A 26425-nucleotide genomic window follows, 5' to 3' on the forward strand; every position below is an offset into this window, starting at 1 on the left:
TTGTTATGACTCAACAGAACCATATATTTCATTTTTTAGTACTGTGAATTTTTTTTTGTTATTATATCAACCTGTAGCTTAAATATATAAAAATAATAGAATCTGAAGAGAGATGATGTATCAAATATTTATGCTTTATACGTTTTTAAGACAAAGTAGTCAACCCAAACACACCTGAACATAAAAAGGTGTACTGGACTTTCTCTTTTTGATAAAATTATTGCTCATTGTAAGAATTTTTTCCAAAAAAGAAATATGTCTCTGGGGGCAGAGATGCAAATAAATGTTTTAAAAAGATCAATCTTTTATTTTTCTTTGAAACTTTTTTCGCAGGAATTTATGATTATCCACAAAAAAGATCCACTTGTCAACTGTTTTTGAAAATTTGTCTTTAATTTAAAAGTTTACAAATATCTCGAAGCTCCATACTATAATTTAAATAAAAACAGATATATAAGATGCATAAAATCCTAATTTATTCACCTTAATTCAACTTTTAAAGCCCATAGAAACCAATGTAAACCAATGTAATATACCAACTTGGCCTTTTTTACCTTCTCTAATAAATTTCATTTCTTTTGTTGAATTTCAATTGGGTTTCCGTCTTTGATGTCATTGTAATAATAATATTTTAGATTGGAGTTATCTTCTTTGAGAAAAATAAGGAGATGTGGGTATTATTGCCAATGAGACAAATATCCATCAAAGTTCAAATGAAGTGGATGTTTAAATCAATTATAGGCAACCATAGGGCTTTCAACAATGAGAAAAACCAATACTGTATAGTCAGGTATAAAAGGCCCCTACATGAAAAATATGAAACAATTCATTTAAGAAAATATAACAAAACAATTTACGAAAAAAAACCAAATATGACAGACATTAACCAACAACAACCACTGAAATATAGGCTTCTGACTTGGGACAGGCACATAAAGAATGTGGCGGGGTTAAGCATGTTTGAAGGCTCCAACCCTCCCTTAACTTGGGACAGTTGTGTAATGGCACAACATAAAAACAAACTATACAAATCAGTTGAAAAGGGCTTAACTCATCAGAACGATACAAAGCAGAAAAAACATATAACAAAAACACACAGCAGATGTGGTAGGGAATTTATGCATCCCTCACAACAAAAGAGACACATAGTTCTGAACTTCAGATCTGAGAGTACTCGCAGTTACTGACAGCTAGTTTATAGCCAATAACAACAAATAAAAATGTATCGAAGACTAAAATATCAATCAATACACATCCAACATCCAATGGATTTAGTATAAAGACATCATTATTGCGAACCAAATAAAACATTTCCACAGAGTCATCTCCTCTTGGTCAAGGTATTTAAACTTTTTGTCTGTTCAATTGTCCCAACAAATAAATACAATTAGCTATTGTACTCTGTGTAGTTTATTAGTTCCTTACCGATGAAGTCAGTCGAAGGTCTGTCTGTCTGTCTGTCTGTCAGTCCGGCAAATCAGTTTTCCACACTTTTTTAGCTCACCTGGCCCAAAGGGCCAAGTGAGTTTTTCTCATCACTTGGCTTCTGGCGTCCGTCGTTAACTTTTACAAAAATCTTCTCCTCTGAAACTACAGGACCAAATTTAACCAAACTTGGCCATAATTATCATTGGGGTATCTAGTTGTAAAAATGTGTCCGATGACCCCCCAACCAACCAAGATGGCCGCCATGGCTAAAAATAGAACATAGGGTAAAAATGTAGATTTTGGCTTATATCTCTGAAACCAAAGCATTTAGAGCAAATCTTACATGGGTAAAATTGTTTATTAGGTCAAGATCTATCTGCCCTGAAATTTTCAGACAAATCGGACAACCAGTTGTTGGGTTGCTGCCCCTGAATTGGTAATTTTCTAAGGAAATTTTGCAGTTTTTATACGACCGCAAAAAAATTTTGTGGTCGTATATTGGTATGACGTTGGCGTTGTAGTCGTCGTCGTCGTTGTTGTCGTCGTTGTTGTTGTCGTCGTCGTCCGAAGACACATTGGTTTTCGCACTCTAACTTTAGTTTAAGTGAATGGATCTCTTTGAAATTTTACCACAAGGTTCAATACCACAAAAGGAAGGTTGGGATTGATTTTGGGGGTTATGGTACCAACAGTAAAGGCATTAGGGGCCAAAAGGGGCCAAAAATAAGCATTTTTTTTAACTTCCAGACATAACTTGTGTGTTAGTGTATGGATCTCTCTGACATTGTACCACAAGGTTCCATATCACAAAATGAATGCTGGGATTGATTTTGGGGGTAATTGCCTCAAAATTTTAGGAATTAGTAGCCAAAAAAGGGGCTAAAAACAAGCATTTTTCTAGTTTCATGACAATAACTTGTGTGTAAGTGTATGGATCTTTATGAAATTGTACTACAAGGTTCCATATCACAAAGGGAAAGCTGGAATTGAGTTTGGGTGTAATTGTCGAAACGTTTAGGAATTTGGAGCCAAAAAGGGGCCAAAAAACACATTTTTATACGCCCGTCAAATTTTTGACGGGACGTATTATGTTATACAAATGTCCGGCGTCCGTCCGTCTGTCTGTCCGTCTGTCTGTCCGTCCGTCTGTCTGTCCGTCTGTCTGTCCGGCGTAAACATGTCGCACCGTAACTTGAGAACGACTTATCCAAATTTCATGAAACTTAACATAGTTGTTTCTTATGATGGTCAAACGATCTGTATACTTTTTGGTGAAAATAAGATTAAAACTTTTTGAGTTACGGGACTTAGTAACTAAAACAGGTGTGTGTTTTTTTTCACATGTCGCGCCGTATCTCAAAAACAATTTATGATTATTGCTTAAAACTTTACACACTTCTTAGTTATATTAATCTTAAGATCTGTATACTTTTTGGTGATGATTCAAAATTTTATTTTTGAGTTATTGAGTATTTTGTTAAAAAGGGGGAGGGGTTTTTCACATGTCGCACCGTATCTCAAAAACAGTTTATGATTATTGCTTAAAACTTTACACACTTCTTAGTTATATTAACCTTAAGATCTGTATACTTTTTGGTTTTGATTCAAAATTTTATTTTTGAGTTATTGAGTATTTTGTAAAAAAAGGGGGAGGGGTTTTTCACATGTCGCGCCATATCTCAAAAATGATTTATGATTATTGCTTAAAATTTTACACACTTCTTAGTTATATTAATCTAAAGATCTGTATACTTTTTGGTTTTGATTCAAAATTTTATTTTTGAGATATTGATTTTTTTTTTTTAAAGGGGTGTTTTCACATGTCGCGCCGTATCTCAAAAACGATTTATGATTATTGCTTAAAATTTTACACACTTCTTAGTTATATTAATCTAAAGATCTGTATACTTTTTGGTTTTGATTCAAAATTTTATTTTATAGATATTGAGTTTTTTGTAAAAAAAAAAAGGGGGTTTTCGCATGTCACGCCGTATGTCAGAAACTATTTATGCTTATTGCATAAAAATTCACACACAAGACGACGGGCGTATCATGCGCTCATGGCGCAGCTGTTTATTCTAGTTTCCAGACAATAACTTGTGTTTAAGTGTATGGATCTCTCTGAAATTGTACTGCAAGGTACCATACCACAAAGGGAAGGCTGGGATTGAGTTTGGGGGTGATGAATCATAAGAGGGTTCAAAAAATTTGGAGGGGGGGGGGGGATTTTTTTTTTTCCTTTTTTTTTTCTTTTAAAATTTTCCATTTTAAGTTGGTTATTTCTGATTTATATTTAAAAGCAAATAATAATGATATGGTAGGAGATACACACCAAACAGGATGTGTAAATTTTTATATAATAAGTATTGTGCAATAGCAAGAAACTTTCAATTGCACAGTATTGCACAATAGCAAGAAATCTTCAATTGCACAGTATTGCGCAATAGCAAGAAATCTTCAATTGCACAGTATTGCGCAATAGTAAGAAATATCCAATAGCACAATATTGCGCAATAGCAAGAAATTGTCAATTGTACAGTATTGCGCAATAGCAAGAAATATTCAATTGCACAGTATTGTGCAAAAGAAGAAACTTCGTATAAACTGCTTATTTCTTGACCAATTTCAATGGGGTTTTATTCTTGAATTCTTGGGGTTCTTTAATATGCTGAATCTAACCGTGTATTAAGTTTTTGGATTTTGGGCCCCGTTTTTAAATTGGTCCACATTGAGGTCCAAAGGGTCCAAAATTAAACTTTGTTTGATTTCATCAAAATTTGAATTATTGGGGTTCTTTGATATGCCGAATCTAACCGTGTATTTAGATTCTTAATTTTTGGTTCCGTTTTCAAATTGGTCTACATTAAGGTCCAAAGGGTCCAAAATTAAACTTAGTTTGATTTTAACAAAAATTGAATTCTTAGGGTTCTTTGATATGCTGAATCTAAACATGTATTTAGATTTTTGATTATGGGCCCAGTTTTCAAGTTGGTCCAAATCGGGGTCCAAAATTAAACTTTGTTTGATTTCAACAAAAATTGAATATATGGGGTTCTTTGATATGCTAAATCTACCCATGTATTTAGATTTTTGATTTTTGGGCCCCGTTATCAACTTTGTCCACATTGAGGTCAAAAGGGTCCAAAATTAAACTTTGTTTGATTTCATCAAAGATTGAATTCTTGGGGTTCTTTGATATGCTGAATCTAACCATGTATTTAGATTTTGGATATTGGACCATAATAGGTGAATGTCCAATTTTAAATTTTTAAGTTCTTAGACCACATTCATTCTGTGTCAGAAACCTATGCTGTGTCAAATATTTAATCACAATCCAAATGCAAAGCTGTATCAAGCTTGAATGTTGTGTCCATACTTGCCCCAACTGTTCAGGGTTCGACCTCTGCGGTCGTATCAAGCTGCGCCCTGCGGAGCGTTTTATTGGTTATTATTTTGAATATTATTATAGACAGTGATAAACTGTAAACAGCAATGATGTTCAGCAAAGTAAGATCTACAAATAAGTCAAACATGACAAAAATGGTCCATTGACCCCTTAAGGAGTTATTGTCCTTTATAGTAAATTTTTAACAAATTTTCGTAAATTTTTGTAATCTTACAAAAATTTTCTCCTCTGAAACTACTGAGACAAATCTAACCAAACTTGGTCACAACCGTCATTAGGGTATCTAGTTTAATAAATGTGTCTGATGACCCTGCCTGCCAACCAACATGGCCGACATGGCTAAAAATAGAACATAGGGGTAAAATGCAGTTTTTGGCTTATATCTCTGAAACTAAAGCAAAAGTATAACCGTTGCATTGATTTATGCATCAATTGTAAATAAAAATATCAGGTGAGCAACACAGGCTCCTTAGAGCCTTTAGTTTCCTGATGCTTGAAGATATTGATTTGATATTTGGTGTATTATTTTATCATGACAAGTTACAGATCAAGTTTGAATTTTGTTCCGATCTGACGAATTTGTGCAGAGTTATGGTCCTTCAACTTAGAAAATTAACTCAAATAATCAGTTTTTGGCACTTTTTTTTGTCATGCTTAAATATATTGATTTGATGATTGGTAAATAGTTTTATCATGTCAAGTTACAGATCAAGTACAAATTTTGTTCCAGTCTAATGATTTTGTGCAGAGTTATGGTCCTTGGACTTAGAAAATTCACTCAAATAATCAGTTTTCCTCATTTTTAGCTCACCTAGCCCAAAGGGCCAAGTGAGCTTTTCTCATCACTTGGCGTCCGTTGTCCGTCGTCCGTCGTCGTCGTCCGTTAACTTTTACAAAAATCTTCTCCTCTGAAACCACTGGGTTAAATTTAACCAAACTTGGCCACAATCATCATTAGGGTATCTAGTTTAAAAAATGTGTCTGATGACCCCGCCAACCAACCAAGATGGCCGCCATGGCTAAAAATAGAACATAGGGGTAAAATGTAGATTTTGGCTTATATCTCTGAAACCAAAGCATTTAGAGTAAATCTGACATAGGGTAAAACTGATTATCAGGTCAAGATCTATCTGCCCTGAAATTTTCAGACAAATCTGACAACCTGTTGTTGGGTTGCTGCCCCTGAATTGGTAATTTTAAGGAAATTTTGCAGTTTTTGCTTATTATCTTGAATATTATTATAGATAGTGATAAACTGTAAACAGCAATAATGTTCAGCAAAGTAAGATCTACAAATAAGTTGTATGACCAAAATTGTCAGTCGACCCCTTTAGGAGTTATTGCCCTTAATAGTCAATTTTTAACAATTTTTTGTAAATTTTTGTAATCTTTTACAAAAATCTTCTTCTCTGAAACTACTGAGACAAATTTAACCATACTTAGCCATAATCATTATTAGGGTATCTAGTTTAAAAAATTTGTCCGATGACCCCGCCTTCCAACCATCATGGCCGACTTGGTTAAAAATAGAACATAGGGGTAAAATGCAGTTTTTGGTTTATATCTCTGAAACTAAAGCATTTAGAGCAAATCTGACAGGTGGCAAAAATGTTCATCAGATTTAGATTTATCTGCCCTGAAATTTTCAGACGAATCCGACAACCCATTGTTGGGTTGCTGCCCCTGAGTTAGTAATTTTACAAAAATTTTGAAGTTTTTTGTTATTATCTTAGATATCATTATAATATCTAATATCTAATACTATTAATTATGATTTTAACCTTATTTTACATGATTTCCAAAGCATCAGTAAATACAGGTGAGCGACACAGGCTCTTGAGAGCCTCTAGTTTTTGGTCATGCTTGATTGCCAGGCAATACTCACAGAATGCTTGTTCACTTGGACTTTTAAATTTCATCTAAGAGAAAACCATCACTCAAAGATTAATTTACCTGTGTAAAAAAAATATCTCCTAAGTTGATGAAAATACATGCATCAACTCTAAAAACTGCATGTGATGTTGTATTTATTCAATATCAATAATATATTTTCAATTGTTCAATATAAACACTGATTTAATCATAAAAAGTTGAATTCTGACAAAAATTAAACATTGTTCTTATTGAAATTTGCATATTTTTTTCAGTTAAAGAATACATTTAAGAAGGTCTTAATCTAAACATTGTGATTTTCCAGTTTTAATTTGTCAAACACAAAAAAAAAAAAAAATCAATAATAAAAATTTCCTTTTTGATTTTTAAAAATTTCTGATTTTACTTTCTTGAGTATTGGGACTCCATAAAAAGGGGGGATTTTCCTGTTTTTGACAATAAGTCAAAAATGCTTTCAGCAGGTTTCATGAAACTTTGGTGGCTTGTATATAGTCCACTGCATAACGCATTGCATGGGACATGGAAATACCAGGTGCCCATCTGTCTTTCCGTCCAACCGTCTGCCTGTGCATTCATCTGTCCGGTCTTTTTTGCGCTCTCACTTGTACAATTCTTGCCAGATTTTTATGAAACTTATATCATAGGTTTATATCAGCAATGTCTTGGACAAGCTGGAAAATCAGTGTTGATCAAATATTTTTTTATAAGAGTTTATTAAATGCCCCTTGGAAACATTAATTTCATGAAAATTGCATCATTAGCTCTCTCATGTGTTCAGTTCTTGCTAGATTTTTACGAAACTTATATCATAGGTTTATATTAGCAATGTCATGGATGAGTTCGAAAATCAGTGCAGATCAAATATTTTTACAAGAGTTATGCCCCTTGGAAACATTAACTTTATGGAAAATTGCATCATTAGCGCTCTCATGTGTTCAATTCTTGCCAGATTTTTATGAAACTTATATCATATGTTAATATCAGCAATGTCTTGGACAATTTCGAAAATCAGTGCCTATCAAATATTTTTATAAGAGTTATGCCCCTTTGAAACATTTATTTTATGAAAAATTGCATCGTTAGTGCTCTCATGTGTTCAATTCTTGCCAGAATTTTATGAAACGGTTTAGATGACCATTTTGAAAATAAGTTCTGATCAAATATTTTTATTGAGTTTTGCCCCTTGGAAATATAATTTTTATTGGAAATCACATTGCATTTGCTCTGAAGCCTTCATTTCTCTTACGATATTAATCAAAGTTTTAAAGAAAAAAAAGGGCTTTTTTTTAGTTATTGCCCTTGTACCTTGGATAGATAAAAAATGAGATAAGCTCCCCTTTGTTTTATTGTTTTATTTAAATTTCTGATATGACATTGCAGACTTATGAAACTTCAGTTTTTTTTTAAAACTTTGTATTAATTAGTCGAGCAGTTAATTTGATCTTTTGTCATGATGTATTCATATTTTCTTTTTCAGGACCATTTCAGCTAAATGTGACATTTAAAGATTTTGTGCTTGCTTCAACCTACATTAAATTTAATAAGTGTTCTAACTTTACAAGGTAATTATACTATTAATCAGAACACTAGAATACTAATGGGTGTTAATTAACCATTTCATGTAAACCGAGGCAGAAAGTAAATATGACCTTTACTCATGTGCATAATGTGTATTTTCCATTTTGATTAAAATATAAATTGGTTAATATTGCCACATTTTTACACTTTATTCTAAAAGAGGGCAGTAAAATATGAAAAAAATGTATTTTAGAATGAAGGTCATATAATGATAATGATAATAATAATAATAATAATAATAATAATTTTCTATTTAAAGAGGGTAACACAGTTAGCTATAAAACTATTCTACCCTGAGGCCCACATAAAATACATTGAAATATAACAAAGAGGTTCAAATTAATAAAAATTCGTAAGGGTTCTGCGGAACCCAGTGTCTCGCCTACTTTTGCTGTTAATCGCAGGCTCAACAAAAATGAGGAAAAAAATTAATATAAATATTCCTCTCTATACTATCTTTTGATTGTAAGTAGCTTCTGTCCAAGTTTGGTAAAAATCCAGGATTGTTTATGAATCTAATAAAATTGAGAATGGAAATGGGGAATGTGTCAAAGAGACAACAACCCGACCATAGAGCAGACAACAGCCGAAGGCCACCTATGGGTTTTCAATGCAGCGAGAAACTCCCGCACCCGGAGGCGTCCTTCAGCTGGCCCCTAAACAAATATGTATACTTGTTCAGTGATAATGGACGTCATACTAAACTCCAAATTATACACAAGAAACTAAAATTAAAAATGATACAAGACTAACAAAGGCCAGAGGCTCCTGACTTGGGACAGGCGCAAAAATGCGGCGGGGTTAAACATGTTTTTTGAGATCTCAACCCTCCCCCTATACCTCTAGCCAATTTAGAAAAACAAACGTACAACAGTACGCACAGTAAAACTCAGTTTAAGAGAAGTCCGAGTCCGATGTCAGAATAGGAAACAAAAGATAATAAACAAAATGACAATAATACATAAATAACAACAGACTACTAGCAGTTACAGACATGCCAGCTCCAGACCTCAATTAAACTGATTGAAAGATTATGTCTTCATCATATGAATATCAGGCACAATCCCTCCTGTTAGGGGTTTAGTATTATACCGTCATAAAATATATGAGAAGAACATATTACCCGTGTCATGCCAACAACTGGTTTCAGAATAAATATGTTTAATTCCGATGCAAAGACCCTATAAGTGAATCAATATTAAAGCCAAAATATGCAATCTTTAATGACCTGACAACAGTATCGTAACTATATCCCTTCTTAATAAGTTTGTTTAAAGGTTTTGTTAACTTTTGAGGTGAATACTGACATTTTTGTGCTTTGTAAAGAATATTACCATAAAAGATTGGATGTGAAATACCCGAACGTATAAGAAGTCTGCATGTTGAGTTATATTTACGAATGATGTCCTTATACCGATGATAACATTTAGTAAATGTTTTGACTAGTTTATGATATCGAAAACCCTGGTGTAATAATTTTTCAGTAATACATAAATTTCTCTTGCTAAAATCTAATACGTTGTTACATACACGAGCCAATCGTACAAGTTGAGATATATACACACCATAAGATGGTGACAAGGGAACGTTGCCATCTAAAAATGGATAATTAACAATAGGAAATGAAAAATCATCACTTTTATCATAAATTTTTGTATTAAGCTTCCCGTTAATGAATAGATATCAAGATTGAGGAAAGGACAGTGGTCATTGTTAGTATTAGCTTTATTTAAAGTAAGTTCAACAGGATAAATTTCTTTAGTATACATACTGAAGTCGTCATTATTGAGAGCCAATATATCATCCAAATATCTAAAAGTATTGTTAAATTTTTGTATCAGATGTTGTTTCGATGGGTCTTTGCTGATTTTAGTGATAAATTGTAACTCATAACAATACAAAAACAGGTCCGCAATAAGTGGTGCACAGTTAGTCCCCAATGGAATTCCGATAACTTGACGATATACGGAATCTCCAAGGCGAACAAAAATGTTATCAAATTAAAATTCAAGGGCAGATATAGTATCAAAGCATGTCCAATTGACATAGCTCTTTTGTTTGTTGCAACTAAAAAATGACCTAAAAGAGTTTGAACATATGTATTCACATTCCGACTTTTTAAATGCCCATTTAATTAGGTATGTGAATTTTTTCTTAAGAAGAATATGAGGCAAAGTGGTATATAGGGTAGAAAAATCAAAACTTTGAACAGATTCAAAATCACCAATATATGCATGCAATTTATCAAGTACTTCCAACGAGTTTTTGACACTCCAAAAGTAGTTAATTCCACTATTTTCAAAGGCCTTATTTGAACAATTTATTATCAGGTTTTTGATTGTACCAAGTGTACTAGTAAGTAGAATAGACAATTCAGTAGTGGAACAATGACTTGAAGACGAAATAAATCTATATTTGTAAGGTGATTTGTGTAGCTTCGGAAGCCAGTACATAATTGGGACTTTCATTATATTTGGTTCTGCTTGTAAAGAAGTAGCTAATAGTTTATGTTTGTTACAGATATCGTTTTCTGAAAATGAAGTCAGTTGGAATGTTGGTGAATTCGTGATTTCCTTTTCCAGAACCTCAATGTAAAATTAACGTCAAACTATAATGATATTATTAGCAGCTTTATCAGCCGGGACAAAAACAAATTCCTTGGATAGTTCTTTTAGTTTATGTTTGATACGAGAAATAGGATTTTTATGGTTGTTGTTAAGAGTAAAATGTTCTTTAAAATGTTGTATACGTATATCAACTATCTTCATTACTGAATTAAAAAAAGAGTCCAAAGATTTTTTGTCAGCTTTTTCCCGTTTTATCCATTTCAAACAGTAAGCACGAAGTGAGTCGTGGATGATATTACGAAACTCATTCCAATTAATAATTGACGGGGGACGATATTTAGGTCCTTTACTGAGGAATGATTTTAACTCTCGGCCGCGAACGATGTTAAGGTCTCCTGTTATAACATGGGAAATGGGGCCATAAGTGTATTCGGAATTACTACAATTACATGACGAAGGTGTATTTTCACTGATATTTACATCTTTACAGACTTGGCTATAATTAAACACAAATTTTCGGGTAGAATTCTTGTAAATATAACAAATAAGAGGGAGTTCAGTATTATCAAAATATCCAGGAACTTGTTCTTTAACAGAATGGTCATTAAAAATACCGGCAATATTTAATAAATGTTTTAAAAACTTAAAACTGCAGACTGTATGTAATGTTAACTGGAAGAAAAACTAAGTCCATTTATAAGTAAAATACAGAAAAAATGGAACAAAATTTTAACAAAATTTCCTTCTAGATACTAGCTTTTAATCATAAACAAGCTTCTGTCGAAGTGTGGTACAAATCCAGGATAGTTTAAGAAAGTTGTTAAAATTTTAAAACTTTAACCACAGAGTGAATGTAATGTTAACTGGCAGAAAAAGTCCATATATAAGTAAAATACGGAAAAAATGGAACAAAATTTTAACAAAATTTCCTTCTAGATACTAGCTTTTAATCATAAACAAGCTTCCAAGTTTGGTACAAATCCAGGATAGTTTAAGAAAGTTGTTAAAATTTCAAAAACTTTAACCACAGAGTGAATGTAATGTTAACTGGCAGAAAAACTAAGTCCATATATAAGTAAAATACGAAAAAAATGGAATTTTTTCTTTACAAAATTTACTGCTGGATACTATCTTATGATCATAAACAAGCTTCTTTCCAAGTTTGGTAGAAATCCAGGATAGTTTAAGAAAGTTATTAAAATTTCAAAAACTTTAATCACAGAGTGAAATTGTAATGTTTCCTGGCAGAAAAACTAAGTCCATTTATAAGTAAAAGACGGAAAAAATGGAATTTTTTTTTTTTACAAAATTTACTTTTGAATATTATCTTATGATCATAAACAAGCTTCTGTCCAAGTTTGGTAGTAATCCAGGATAGTTTAAGAAAGTTATTAAAATTTCACAAACTTTAACCACAGAGTGAATATTTGTGGATGCCACCGACGACGACGACGAAGGAATGTAGGATCGCTATGTCTCGCTTTTTTGACAAAAGTCGAAGGCTTGACAAAAACACACACATAAGAAAAAATCAAATGAGAAATCTTTTTCAATTAATAAAACAGGTAAAAATGATGAATTCATACAGTTTTCATCATTTAAATAACATGTTCCTCTCCTATATTCAAAGTTCAAGAGTGTTACAAATATGCATATAATATTACACAACTTCCAACAATTCTTTTTTAAATCTTTTTTGAAAGAACTTGTACTTGAGGTTGATTCTTTCAGAAATAGCTAGTTGTTCCATAAAGAAGATCCTGAATATATATAAAAGATTTCTAAATACAACTCTCTTTTGACGTATGATCATGTATACCACAAACAATATTGGTTATTTTCTGGCATTTCATTTGTTATTGGTTAATATATAGGGGCTTCATACTTAAGGCATTTAATGCATCGAAACATATTTAGGGTATGATATTCTATACTGTACTGTCAACCACCCAAGCTGTTGAAGTAGTGGTGCTGATGCTGAAAGTGGATTAGTGTCTAAAATTAGTCTTGCTGCCCCTTTCTGCAATTTTTTGTCCCCCACGTAACGCATTGTGGGGGACATGGAAATACCGGTCTTGTTAGCGCTCTCACGGATACAATTCTTGTCAGATTTTTATAAAACTTATACTATAGGTTAATATCAGCAATATCTCATACAAGTTCTAAAATGGTGGACGATCAACTTTTTTTAAAAGAGTTATGCCCCTTAGAAATATTAAATTTATGGAAAATGGCCTCGTTAGGGCTCTCATGGGTACAATTCTTGCCAGATTTTTATAAAACTTATACTATAGGTTAATATCAGAAACATCTCAGACAAGTTCTCAAATGGTGGACGATAGACTTTTTTTTAAAAGAGTTATGCCTCTTAGAAATATTAAATTTGTGGAAAATGGTCTCGTAAGGGCTCTCATGGACTTGGAAATATTAAATTTATGGAAAATGTCCTCGTTAGCGCTATCACGGGTACAATTCTTTCCAGATTTTTATAAAACTTATACTATAGGTTAATATTAGCAATATCTTGGACAAGTTCTTAAATGGTAGACGATCGACTTTTTTTAAAAGATTTATGTCCCTTGGAAATATTAAATTTATGGAAAATGGCCTCGTTAGCGCTATCACGGGTACATATCTTGCCAGATTTTTATAAAACTTATACTATAGGTTAAATTCTGCAATATCGCGAACAAGTTCTAAAATGGTTGACGATCGACTTTTGTTAAAAGAGTTATGGCCCTTGGAAATATTAAATTTATGGAAAATGGCCTCGTTAGTGCTCTCACGGATACAATTCTTGCAAGATTTTTATAAAACTTATACTATAGGTTAATATCAGTAATATCTCGGACAAGTTATATAATGGGGGATGATCGTCTTTTTTTAAAAGAGTTATGCCCTTGGAAATATTAAATTTATGGAAAATGGCTTCGTTAGCGCTCTCACAGGTACAATTCTTACCAGATTTTTATAAAACTTATACTATAGGTTAATATTAGCAATATCTCGGACAAGTTTTATAATGTTGGATGATGGACTTTTTTTAAAAGAGTTATGCCCCTTGGAAATATTAAATTTATGGAAAATGGCCTTGTTATTGCTCTCACAGGTACAATTCTTACCAGATTTTTATAAAACTTATACTATAGGTTAATATCAGCAATATCTCGTACAAGTTCTAAAATGGTGGACGATCAACTTTTTTTAAAAGAGTTCTTCCCCTTGGAAATATTAAATTTATGGGAAATGGCCTCGTTAGCGCTCACAAGGGTACAATTCTTACCAGATTTTTATAAAACTTATACTATAGGTTAATATCAGCAATATCTCGGACAAGTTCTATAATGGTGGCCAATCGACTTTTTATGTCTCAGCCGTAGCGGAGGGGGCATTAAGTTTTACCCTTGTTTGAATGTACATCCTAACATCCTTCTGTACGTCCTAAAGTTGTTTTCCGTTCTCTAACTTTAGTTTGCTTTAACCAAATGAAATGAAACTTAAACACTATACTTATTACCACAAAACACAGATCAAGTTTGAATTTTGGTGGCATCACTTTAACTGTTCTAGAGTTATGCCCCTTTATAAATGGAAAAATTGCTGAATTTTTATACGCCCTTTTGCGGGACGTATTATGGTATACAGTTGACCGTCAGTCCGTCCGTCCGTCCGTCGACAACATATCAGACATTAATTCAAAAACTCTTTAACCAATATGCATGAAACTTTGGTGAATTGTTTATATCTATTGACGTTGAGCTCCTTTTCGTTTTTTTATAAATTTCAGATTTACCATTTCCGAGTTTTGGGGTTTTATTCATTAAAAAAGGGGGGATTTTCCAGTTTTCGGACAATAACTCAAAAACAATTTCACCAATATGCTTGAAACTTTTGTGAATTGTTCATATCTATTGACGTGAGCTCCCTTTCATATTTTATAAATTTCGGATTTACTGTTTCCAAGTTTTGGGGTTTTATTCATTAAAAAAGGAGGGATTTTCCAGTTTTCAGACAATAACTCAAAAACAATTTCACCAATTTGCAAGAAACTTTGATCAATTGTTTATTTCTATCGACATGAGCTCCCTTTTGATTTTTATAAATTTCAGACTATACGTTTCCGATTTATGGGGTTTTATTCATTACAAAAAGGGGGATTTTTCCAGTTTTCGGACAATAACTCAAAAATATTTTCAGCATTTTTTATGAAACTTTGATAAATTGTTTATATCTATTTTTGTAAGCTCCCTTTTGATTTTTATAAATTTTCGATTTTAAGTTTCCCAGTTATAAGATTTTATTTGTTTATAGTCTGACAACAGATTTACTAAGTATTGCGCAACAGCACAGTGTATTGCACAACAGCAAGAAATCTTGCATATAACCAATTTCAAGTTCTTTGACTACATTTATTCAGAAACCTATAATATATCAAATATTTAATTACAATCCAAATTCAGACCTGTATCAAGCTTGAATACTGTGTCCATTTTTGCCCCAACTGTTCAGGGTTGGACCTCTGCGGGCGTATCCAGCTGCGCTCAGCGAAGCAGTTTATTTGTTTCTGTTCTCTAACTTTAGTTTGCCTCAACCAAATGTTATGAAACTTATACACAATGCTTATTACTACAAAATACAGATCAAGTTTGAATTTTGGTAGCGTCACTTTAATGGTTCTAGAGTTATGCCCCTTTATAAATGGAAAAATTGCTGAATTTTCATTTCCTTTCTCTAACTTTAGTTTGCCTCAACCAAATTTTATGAAACTTATACACAATACTTATTACCACAAAATACAGATCAAGTTTGAATTTTGGTGGCGTCACTTTATTGGTTCTAGAGTTATGCTCCTTTATAAATGGAAAAATTGCTGAATTTTCAATTCCGTTCTCTAATATAAAAAAGAAGATGTGGTATGATTGCCAATGAGACAACTCTCCATAGTTTGCCTCAACTAAATGTTATGAAACTTATACACAATGCTTATTACCACATAATACAGATCAAGGTCGAAATTGGGTGGTGTCACTTTTACCGTGCTTGAGTTATGCCCCTTTACAAATGGAAAAATTGCTGAATTTTTCATTTCCATTCTCTAACTTTAGTTAGCCTCAACCAAATGTTATGAAACTTATACACAATGCTTATTACCACAAAATACAGATCAAGTTTGAATTTTGGTGGTGTCACCTTTACTGTTCTAGAGTTATGCCCCTTTACAAATGGAAGAATTGCTGAATTTTTCGTTTCCGTTCTCTAACTTAAGTTAGCATCAACCAAATGTTATGAAACTTATACACAATGCTTATTACCACAAAATACAGATCAAGTTTGAATTTTGGTGGTGTCACTTTTTCTGTTCTAGAGTAATGAGTTATGCCCATTTACAAATGGAAGAATTGCTGAATTTTTCGTTTCCGTTCTCTAACTAAAGTTTGCCTCAACCAAATATTATGAAACTTATACACAATACTTATTACCACAAAACTCATATCAAGTACAATTTTGTGTAGTGTCACTTTTAAATTTCTTCAGTTATATCCCTTTATAACTTTATATGATATGCAAGCGGGGGCATCATCTGTGTCCCATGGACACATTCCCCATTTATTTTAAAGAGTTATACCCCTTGGAAATATTAAATTTATGGAAAATGGCCTCGTTAGTGCTCTCACAGGTACAATTCTTGCCAGATTTTTATAAAAATTATACTACAGGTTAATATCAGCAATATCTCAGACAAGTTATATAATTGGGCTGATTGACTTTTTTAAAAGAGTTATGCCCCTTGGAAATATAAAATATGTGCAACGCGGGGGACATTGGAACTCTGTTCTTTTATTATTATTCTTACAAGCCCATTTTTAGCCCAAACACTTTAAATGGTACAACAACATGGCCAGGGTTTTTTATTTTGTTGGTTTACAAATTTTTGATGTGAAAGATTTGAATTGGCCAGTCAAAAAAAAAAAAAAAAAAAATTCAAAGGACAAAAATATGTATTGAAACTTCAGCTTTATTAGAATATTTGTGTTTTCTTTTTTTGTCATCATTCCTTAAATTTTAGTGCCAAACATATTTCTCTGCTGTTTCAAACATACAATGCATGTTATCATCATATAGGTTTGTAAAAGGTGAGGGGTATGTGCATTTACAAACAGAACATAAATAGTCATTGTTGGTTTCCAGATTTTATATGTATTTTACGATAAAAGAAAAAACTATGAAACAAGAAAATTCCAAATTGTTTGTGGTCATCTTCTGTTACTCTAAGTCTTACTTCGCGTTTTTCTGTTTGGACAGGTCCCATTTCCTATATGAGGATGAAACAGCTTATCCCAAAATGGTTCAAATTAAAATCTTATGGAGTTATGACAAAAATGGAAAACAAACTTATTGTAAAAAGCTATTCACCTAGGTTTTCGTTCTGTTAAATTGTTTGCCTAAACAACGTTTTCAGATGTTGGATTGCCTATTTTTAGAATTTCATTTTTAAGACCACAAATGCACAAATTATTTCGAAATTTACCAGTTGATCAGTTTGTAGAGATAAATTCAGCTGCAACTTTGGTTAAACATTTAGGAAATTGATATCATGAAAGGGCAAAGTCTTAGAGATAAGTACAGTAAATATTTCTTAAAAGATCTGGGAATCCCCCAGAGGAAAGATATTTTTAAGTCTCCCAGACGAAGTTTGGGAAGACTTATTGTTTTTGCTCAGTTCTTCTTCTTCTTCTTCTTCTTCCTCTTCCGCCGCTCTTCTTCTTCTTCTTCTTCCTCTTCCGCCGCTTTTAAATTTGAACTTGTCCGCACCCGTTCTCCAAAACCGCTTGTCAGATTAACTTAGGGTTTCACAATATGTTAGACTAACATGTCTAGTGGTGCAATCAGGGTTTTGTTTGTGCAATGGGGTTTATAAAGGGGTACTTTGAGGGGCAAAAAGAAAGGAGGGTTTTACTATAGAACCCTATGGGATTTTATTTTTTAAAATTTTCAAATGATTATAAATTGAAAACCGTTTGTGATAGAAACAATTTTTTTTATTGAAAATGTTCAAAATGATAAAGCACATTAAATGAATTACAGGGTTAGTCGCCAGGGGTCATCCCCGTCCCCTGCCATTTAAGAAAGTTCTAATATCCTGTAAGTGGTCAAGATCCCCACCCCTAAACCATATATATTCTGGTTTGTCATGCTAAGATAGTTTGAATGATATACAGGGTTAGTCCCCAGGGGTCATCCCGACCCCCTGCCATTTGAGAAAGTTCTAATATCTTGTAAATGGTCAAGATCCCCACCCCTAAACCATATATATTCCGGTTTCTCATGATAAAGCACATCAAATTAAATATAGGGTTAGTCCCAAGGGGTCACCCCAACCCGTGCCATTTAAGAAAGTTCTAATATCTTGGAAGTGGTCAAGATCCCCACCCCTTAACCATATATATTCTGGTTTGTCATGCGAAGATGGTTTGAATGATATACAGGGTTAGTCCCCAGGGGTCATCCCGACCCCCTGCCATTTGAGAAAGTTCTAATATCTTGTAAATGGTTGAGATCCCCACCCCTAAACGATATATATTCCTGTTCGTCATGTCTCGAACATTTGAATGACGTATAGGGTCAGTCCCCAGGGGTTCCCCCCACCCCCAATGTTCTAGTATCTTGTAAATGGTCGAGATCCCCACCCATAAACTATATATATTCTGGTTTGTCATGCGAAGATAGTTTGAATGATATACAGGGTAAGTCCCCAGGGGTCATCCTGACCCCCTGCCATTTGAGAAAGTTCTAATATCTTGTAAATGGTTGAGATCCCCACCCCTAAACCATATTTATTCCTGTTCATCATGTCTTGAACATTTGAATGACGTATAGGGTCAGTCCCCAGGGGTTCCCCCCACCCCCAATGTTCTATTATCTTGTAAATGGTCGAGATCCCCACCCCTAAACCATATATATTCTGGTTTGTCATGCCAAGATGATTTGAATGATATACAGGGTTAGTCCCCAGGCATCACTTATGCATATAACTTTACTGAACCAAACCAATTTTCACTGGACTTTGCCCAATGTCAGGCGACCCTTGGAATTACGAATTATGGGAGCTTCGTTTGGGAGACTTCGTAACAGCATCCTGTTACAATCATTTCTTGTTATAAACAGTTTTGCATGATTTTGAAATGATAATTTCAACATTTATTTTTTTTATACATATTACTGATAAGGGGACGACCATTTGATATTCTGGGGGGGGGGGGGGGGGGCCAGGAGGATTTTGAAAATAAATAACTCAGCCTTGATAATCACAAAAATAAATGGTTTGTTCTGTGGTAGTTTGAAAATAAATAACCTGACTTGCAATGTATTAAAAATAAATAACTCGGCAGGTCTATTTGAGAGCATGAGATTGCACCAGATTCTTCATAAAATTCAACTTTTTTTTCAAAAAAAATCGGGAATCACTTCCCAAATCTTTGAATAATAAAAGTATAAATATTATTTAAAATTCTTGAAATGTCTGAAAAATGGGTTTCATTTAACTTGAGGTATATTGTCTCAGGAACACTTAACTCACTTTTATTACATATGGCAGTAACTACATTCAGGCAAATGCCTCATGTAGGAAATTTCAAAACCAAAAGCTTGTCTTCATATCAAATTGTTTTCACGGCAAGTGTCTTGCAAGAAGCAAGTTCTGTTCTCCCTCAGACGTAGCTCCTGATTTTACGGGATCAATGTTTCTTATTTATTTGTCTTTTGTTCATTGATTGCCCTTCTGTATTCTGTTAGTGTTGCATTCCTTTTGTAATTTAGTAATTTTGTTATTAACTTGATCAAGAGTTTAAAAAAAAACAGCAGCCACAAACTTAACTATGTGAATTAAATTTTTGCTTTATCTTTGTCTTTTGATGTTGTTCCTTAAAACTTAAGTCTTACACTGAATCTATACATGTTGCTTTGAGACCAAAATATTGTCAAAAAATGATTAAAACAGAACTTTCATTTTCAGATTAAGAAAGGGTATGGGAAACACATTTTGCATCATTAGTTCTATAGCAACTTGGGGCCTTCAGCGGCTCCAAAACCCTTCAAATTTTTGTTAGCCTCGCTCCGCTCGGCATAAATGATTTGCAATACTTTTAAAAGACACTAATTACAGCCAAACTTTAATATCTTGTATGTATGCAATACATGTATATGCAGTTGGGAATTCAAAAGATTCATTTCTACAGATGATGATGATTAATTCTGATTAAATGGTACATAATGATTGGACTATTCATGTATTATTTAAAATAAAAAATGAATTTAAAAATTGTATGTTTTCAAATATTATAAATATAGTTGTGAAAATAAATAATCAGTCCCTTGCTTTAATGAAAATGAAAAATCTTGCTTCAACAGTGCAGAAAATAGATAATCTGTCCTCTTAGTTTACAAAAATAAATAACCGATCAAAAACAAATCCTCCTGGCCCCCCCCCAGAATATCAAATGGTCGTCCCCTAAGTAAATGTCTACTGGTTGATGTTCACCAATAAACTATAACTTATCTCATGTATGTTAACAACATTTTTCTATAATGATATATCCCAGCTTCAAACTCACTCAGAAGGAGGGTTAATCTGAATGTGTTAGTGTAATTAAAGTTAATAATTGTTTACTAGAAAAAACTTTGAGAAGAGATAGATATATGCTGATGTAGTTTTATGTGAGGCACGGATTTTGTCAAAATATATGTATTTAAGGAACTCTTGAAGTGTTTCAGGATCTCCATAATTTTGAATTCAGGACCTCCATAATTTGATTTCAGGATATCCTAAAATTGAATTATGAAGGTCCGGAAATATTTCAGTATGTCCTGAAATTGAAATATGGAGATCCTGAAATTTTCTGGATCTCCTTAAATCTATCTATCTGGGTGGTTTTTAACAACCTTGACTGGCTGTTAAGCCCTTGCACGGTCGGCTCAGTGCCCGAAGGCGTTTGGTGAGCATTTAAATATTTTGTTGACAAAATGCTGGAAAAGTTGAAAAGGACGGCCGCCATTTTGGTTTTGGAAAGATCTTTTTGTTTGTTGACTACTTTGGTTAGTTTACTTCCTTCACAACGGCTGCTTTCAGAGCCAGGTTGGTCAGTTGTGCAGCCCACTTACCATGATGATGGAGTACTGGTCGATGAGTGTTGGACATAATTATAACGATGACAGAAAGCATTATCAGGACCAATGTCACAAGAAAGTGCAATGGCGGTCCATTATCTAACACCTAAGATACAGGTCCTCGGACGTCAGTCGGCATAACACTCCCTAATCCATAATGGGTTTTGGAGTGTATGCTGACACGGGTATATACATAGACCACAATGTAGACTGTACAGTGTTGGATTGGTTTCTGTCATCAAAAGTAGTAAGTCGTTGAGCCATCTATCAGTAACCAACATCGTAGATAGCAGGTAAAGAGGAGCTGACTAAGCACGTCCTTTCAGCTGTAATGACTGAGACGTGACTGTGTGATGATTGTTCTCCTTAAATGAAGTAATTTTAACTAAACCCGTGCCTCATATAGCCTGTTTTTGTAATGGTATCACGTCATCGTCGTCGTCATTGTTGTAACTAAAAATTGAGGGGGGGGGGGGGTTAAAAAGAAATTGTGAGGCGGGGGGGGGGGGGGGGACAATTTTTTCTCATTTCAGATTTCAGAGAATAAAATGAAAATTTCTTCAAATGTTTTTTTTTTTAAGTGGGGTAAAAATTGTTGTTTTTTTTTTGGGGGGGGGGGGGGGGGGGGCAATTCGCAACAGCATAGTGTATTGCACAAAAGCAAAAAAATTGAATATAAATTCAAATCATATAACCAATTCTAAGTTCTTTGACTACAGTTATTCTGAGACGGAAACCTATTATGTGTCAAATATTCAATTAATTACAATCCAAATTCAGACCTGTTTCAAGCGCGAATATTGTGTCTATTTTTGCCCCATCTGTTCAGGGTTGGACCTCTGCGGTCGTATCTAGCTGCGCTCGGCGAAGCAATTTATTTTTTTAGGTAATGTTTGAGTTTGTGTACACTCATTTGTTTATGTCATTTAGTAATTATGCTATTATAAGAACACATTACTATATATTATTAACTAATGTGTGTTTTCATAATGGCCCTGTTATGTGTCCAAGGTCTGTTATAATGGTCAAGATGCCTGTAATGGCATGAGGCAGCACCAAAGAACACTACAGCCTCTGAGGCTATTATTACTGACCGAGGACAAAGATCAGGGTCAATTTGAAAACACCCATTTCTTAACACTTTTATTAACCAAACTATACATGTCAATATGTAATATATTTAACCAAGCCAAATCAGTTTTTTTGTGGAGAAATTGTATATTTATAATTATACCAAATGCAATATTAAAATAAACTTTTAAAGTCAGATATGATGGAATAACATATGTAAATGTAAATATAGTTTTATTGTTGTCCTATTCAAAGCAATTTATGATATACAAAATATATAAGATTTCATTCTGGATTTTAAAACTAAAAATTTAATAAATTGATAGACATCATGGAATGTATTATGACGTAATTATTAACTTGACAACTGGGTCAAATAAGATAAGTGGGGATTCTTGGGAACTTTCAATTTCTTGATGTTTCTTTTCTCCAAAAATGTATTTGAATTCATTACAACTGAAAATCCATAATAGCCTTGATTATTCGTAATGGCCCTGTTCATTTATAATAGCCCTGTTTATTCATAATGGCCCTTTATCAATGCCATGTTAGTCTGTTATGGACCTGTTTTGCTTTTTGTCTCGTCTTGATGGAGTCAAAATGCGAGACATAGGTATGCTGTTTCCGGCGGCGTCAGCGTCAACAATGTATTAGTTTGTGATTAGGTCTAGTTTAAGGTGAACCACTAGTGGTTGGTCAATGATATTTGGTATGCAGTTGTATTAGCACTGGCACATCTCATTTCCATGGAGATTATTTGGCCCTGCCCCCTCAGTCATGGTCTATTGACTTTGAAACTTTTGCTTAGTTTACATGTATTGGTTTGTGATTAGGTCAGTTTATGGAGAACTGCTAGTGGTAAGTCAATGATATTTGGCATGCAGTTGTATAAGCATTGGCATATCTCATTTCCATGGAGATTATATGGCTCCGTCCCCTCAGTCATGGTCTATTGACTTTAAAACTTTTGCTTAGTTTACATGTATTAGTTTGTGATTAGGTCAGTTCAAGGAGAATCACTAGTGGTAAGTCAATGATATTTGGCATGCAGTTGTATTAGCATTGGCATATCTCATTTCCATGGAGATTATTTGGCTTCGCCCCCCCAGTCATGGTCTATTGACTTTAAAACTTTTGCTTAGTTTACATGTATTAGTTTGTGATTAGGTCAGTTCAAGGGGAACCACTAGTGGTAAGTCAATGATATTTGGCATGCAGTTGTATTAGCATTGGTATAACTCATTTCCATGGAGATTATTTGGCTCCGCTTTCTCAGTCATGGTCTATTGACTTTAAAACTTTTGCTTAGTTCACATGTATTAGTTTGTGATTAGGTCAGTTCAAGGGGAACCACTAGTGGTAAGTCAATGATATTTGGTATGCAGTTGTATAAGTATTCAGGGCTCGACAATAACCCTTGTCCGATTGTCCAGTACCAGAGGAAAAAAAGGTCGGACAAGTAGAAGCCATATCAAGCTTGTCCGACGGGACAAGTAAAATTTTTCTGTAGAAAATAAATTAAATCCAACTTTGATGATCAAAGTAATAAACAAAAAACAAGAAAAGAAGATAAAAACAAATATTAATTTAACATGTTTACTTGCATCCATAATTTAAAAACTTTGTAGATAAGGTAACAAGACAGTTTGGCACCTTCAGGGAAAAGAATAGGCTCCATGTTTAATAGACAGTTCGGCACCGTTGGAGACATTTCAGGGACCAAGGCAAACCAGTACCTAGTTTTCCTACCTTATTCTGTTGCTTTATAATAAATATATGATAAATTTTATTTAACAAAAGTATTTTTAAAATAAAAATGACCATAAAATTCATAAAATCATATTTGATCATATTTAGACAAAACAATATTTGCATGATTGTGTTTGAATAAACATTTTAATATATCAAAATCAAAGCTGATTGTAGTAAGGCATTAATCATAATAATCAATATTTTATCAACTTAAAAGACCAGGATACAAACCAAATGAGTGTAGACTGACAGGCCTACCAGACTGTGCCTGCTTTGGCATTGATGAAAACTAGAACCTAAGTCCTGTGACTAGACATGACTAGATTCAGTTGTTCTTGACTCATATTTATGAAAAGGATATCAAGAGATATAAATCAAATTCTGTTCTACTGTTTTAATTTATTTAGTTCATTGAATCAACCTAAAATGCAAAAAAGGTTAATATAAAGGTTTTTTTTTTTTTTTTGGACAAGTTGCAATTCCATTCAGACAAGTAAGTTTTGGTACATATTGGGCAAGTTGAAAAAAAAGTTATTGTAGAGGCCTGGCATTGGCATATCTCATTTCCATGGAGAATATTTGGTCCTGCCCCCGCAGTCATGGTCTATTGACTTTGAAACTTTTGCTTAGTTTATATATATTAGTTTGTGATTAGGTGATTTCAAGGGGAACCATTAGTGGTAGGCCAATGTTAATTGGTATGCAATTGTATAAGCATTATCACATCTCATTTCCATGGAGAATATTTGGTCCAGCCCCCTCAGTCATGGTCTATTGACTTTGAAACGTTTGCTTAGTTTACATGTATTAGTTTGTGATTAGATCAGTGGCATTTGCAAGTCTCGTTTCCATGGAGATTATAAAGCCCCACCCCCTCATCATGGTTCATTGACTTTGAAACTTTTACATAGTTTAATTACAAGTCAATGTTTGTGTTTAGGTTTGTTGAAAGGGAACGACTTGTGATAAGTCTATGGTATTTGGTATGCAGTTGTATTAGCATTGACAAACCTCATTTCCATGGAGATTGTTTTCCCATGTACCTTCAGTCATGGTTCATTGACTTTGAATATTTGCATAACTTACATGTTAAAGTATTGCTATTTTAATTTCAACATTTGCATTATCAAAAGTACAAAAAGGCAAGACATATCTCTGTGTTAACAGTTTATATTAATAAAGGGACAGTTTCATACATAATGCACTAAACTGTTATTTGTGTTTTCTTCTGGGAAATATACTATTAATGTTGAACAATGTGATGTACCCTGTTGTCATTAGGTAATTATACTATATGTGTTATGAACACTTTTTGTTATGCTAACTAAAGGTTTATATATAAAATATACCTTTAGTTATATACAAGTCTAAATTGAAAACAACGTTCAAACCTATGATTGTGTTGGATAAAAACCGCAATTTTTATACGTGTGCATGCAAAACAAATTTCTTGTTAGAGGGGTCTAAATACAGCACAAACAACATTTTCCAAAAAACCAAAAAAGTGAAAAAGTATATTTTAACAAAACGCATTTGACTAACAGGTCGAACAACAAATGTTCTTAAACCCTGCTGACTGCCATTGGCGATTGCCAAATAAACGGATCACAAGGTGTAATAAATGGATCTTAACTATATATATGTTCTCTATGATAACTTTTTGTAATAAGTTCAGATTGATTGCTGCCAGAATAATTTCTATCTTCCAATTATCTGAAATACTTGATCTTTCCAAACTTAACATGAATAATGATAAGAAGTGCATTTACAAAGCTACTAGTTCATTTTAGTTGACATACTTTACCTAAATAAGGTCAATTGAGTTTCATCTAAACAATATCTTATGTACTTATGAGATATCTTGTATAACTGATAAGATATCCTAGCTTTTTCTTTTTTAGTCATGGCGTTGTCAGTTTATTACTTATGAGTTTGAATGTCCCTCTGGTATCTGTCGCCTCTCTTTTGTAATTTTAGAAGATTAGATTTTCTCATGTTTAAGACTTGGAAATTTGTATATGTTGATCCTGAGACTACTATAACACATGTGTTATAGTAGTCTCAGGTTGATCTATTATATAAAATGTTTTATTTGAAAAAAAGTAATAAGATATCTTATATCCAACTTTATAAAATTATTTTTAAGGAAAATTTTATATAAGATATCTCATAAACTTTATAAGATATATAAGTGAGTTTATGAGCTATCTTCTATGATTTATAAGATATTCAGCATATTTGCTAGATATTTTATTATCTGTGGTCTAAATTAAATTAATATATGTCGTATATGATGACAAATGATACTGATTCAGGTGAGTCTAAATTTGCTCACCAAACTTCATGCATCTTGACCACATTCTTCTAGTTTGCTATGTCAGAATCTGAAGTATTCTGGATCATATTTACCATAGCATACACTACATTCTGATTGGTTGATAACTTTTAAAACAATAGTTAATCAGCTGATGATTTGACATTATTTTTCTTTTGTTGTGCAAACAATGAAATCACCACAGTGGTCTTGATTCTGAGACGACAAGTCATGTGTGATACTTTTGTCTGT

The 26425-nt window shown here is 33.2% G+C and overlaps 1 protein-coding gene across 9 annotated transcripts in view; it reads left to right on the plus strand.

Moving 5' to 3' along the window:
- Positions 1-26425, plus strand: part of LOC127701000 (plexin-A2-like) — a 233481-nt gene that overhangs the window by 99519 nt on the left and 107537 nt on the right. For all 9 annotated transcript variants that reach the window (XM_052204765.1, XM_052204785.1, XM_052204793.1 and 6 more), the window contains one exon: positions 8205-8289. In XM_052204765.1, the coding sequence (XP_052060725.1) occupies positions 8205-8289 (85 nt within the window). The remainder of the gene's footprint in view (positions 1-8204; positions 8290-26425) is intronic.

Source organism: Mytilus californianus, unplaced genomic scaffold, assembly GCF_021869535.1.
Source record: "Mytilus californianus isolate M0D057914Y unplaced genomic scaffold, xbMytCali1.0.p SCAF_1, whole genome shotgun sequence".
Classification (NCBI taxonomy): domain Eukaryota; kingdom Metazoa; phylum Mollusca; class Bivalvia; order Mytilida; family Mytilidae; genus Mytilus; species Mytilus californianus.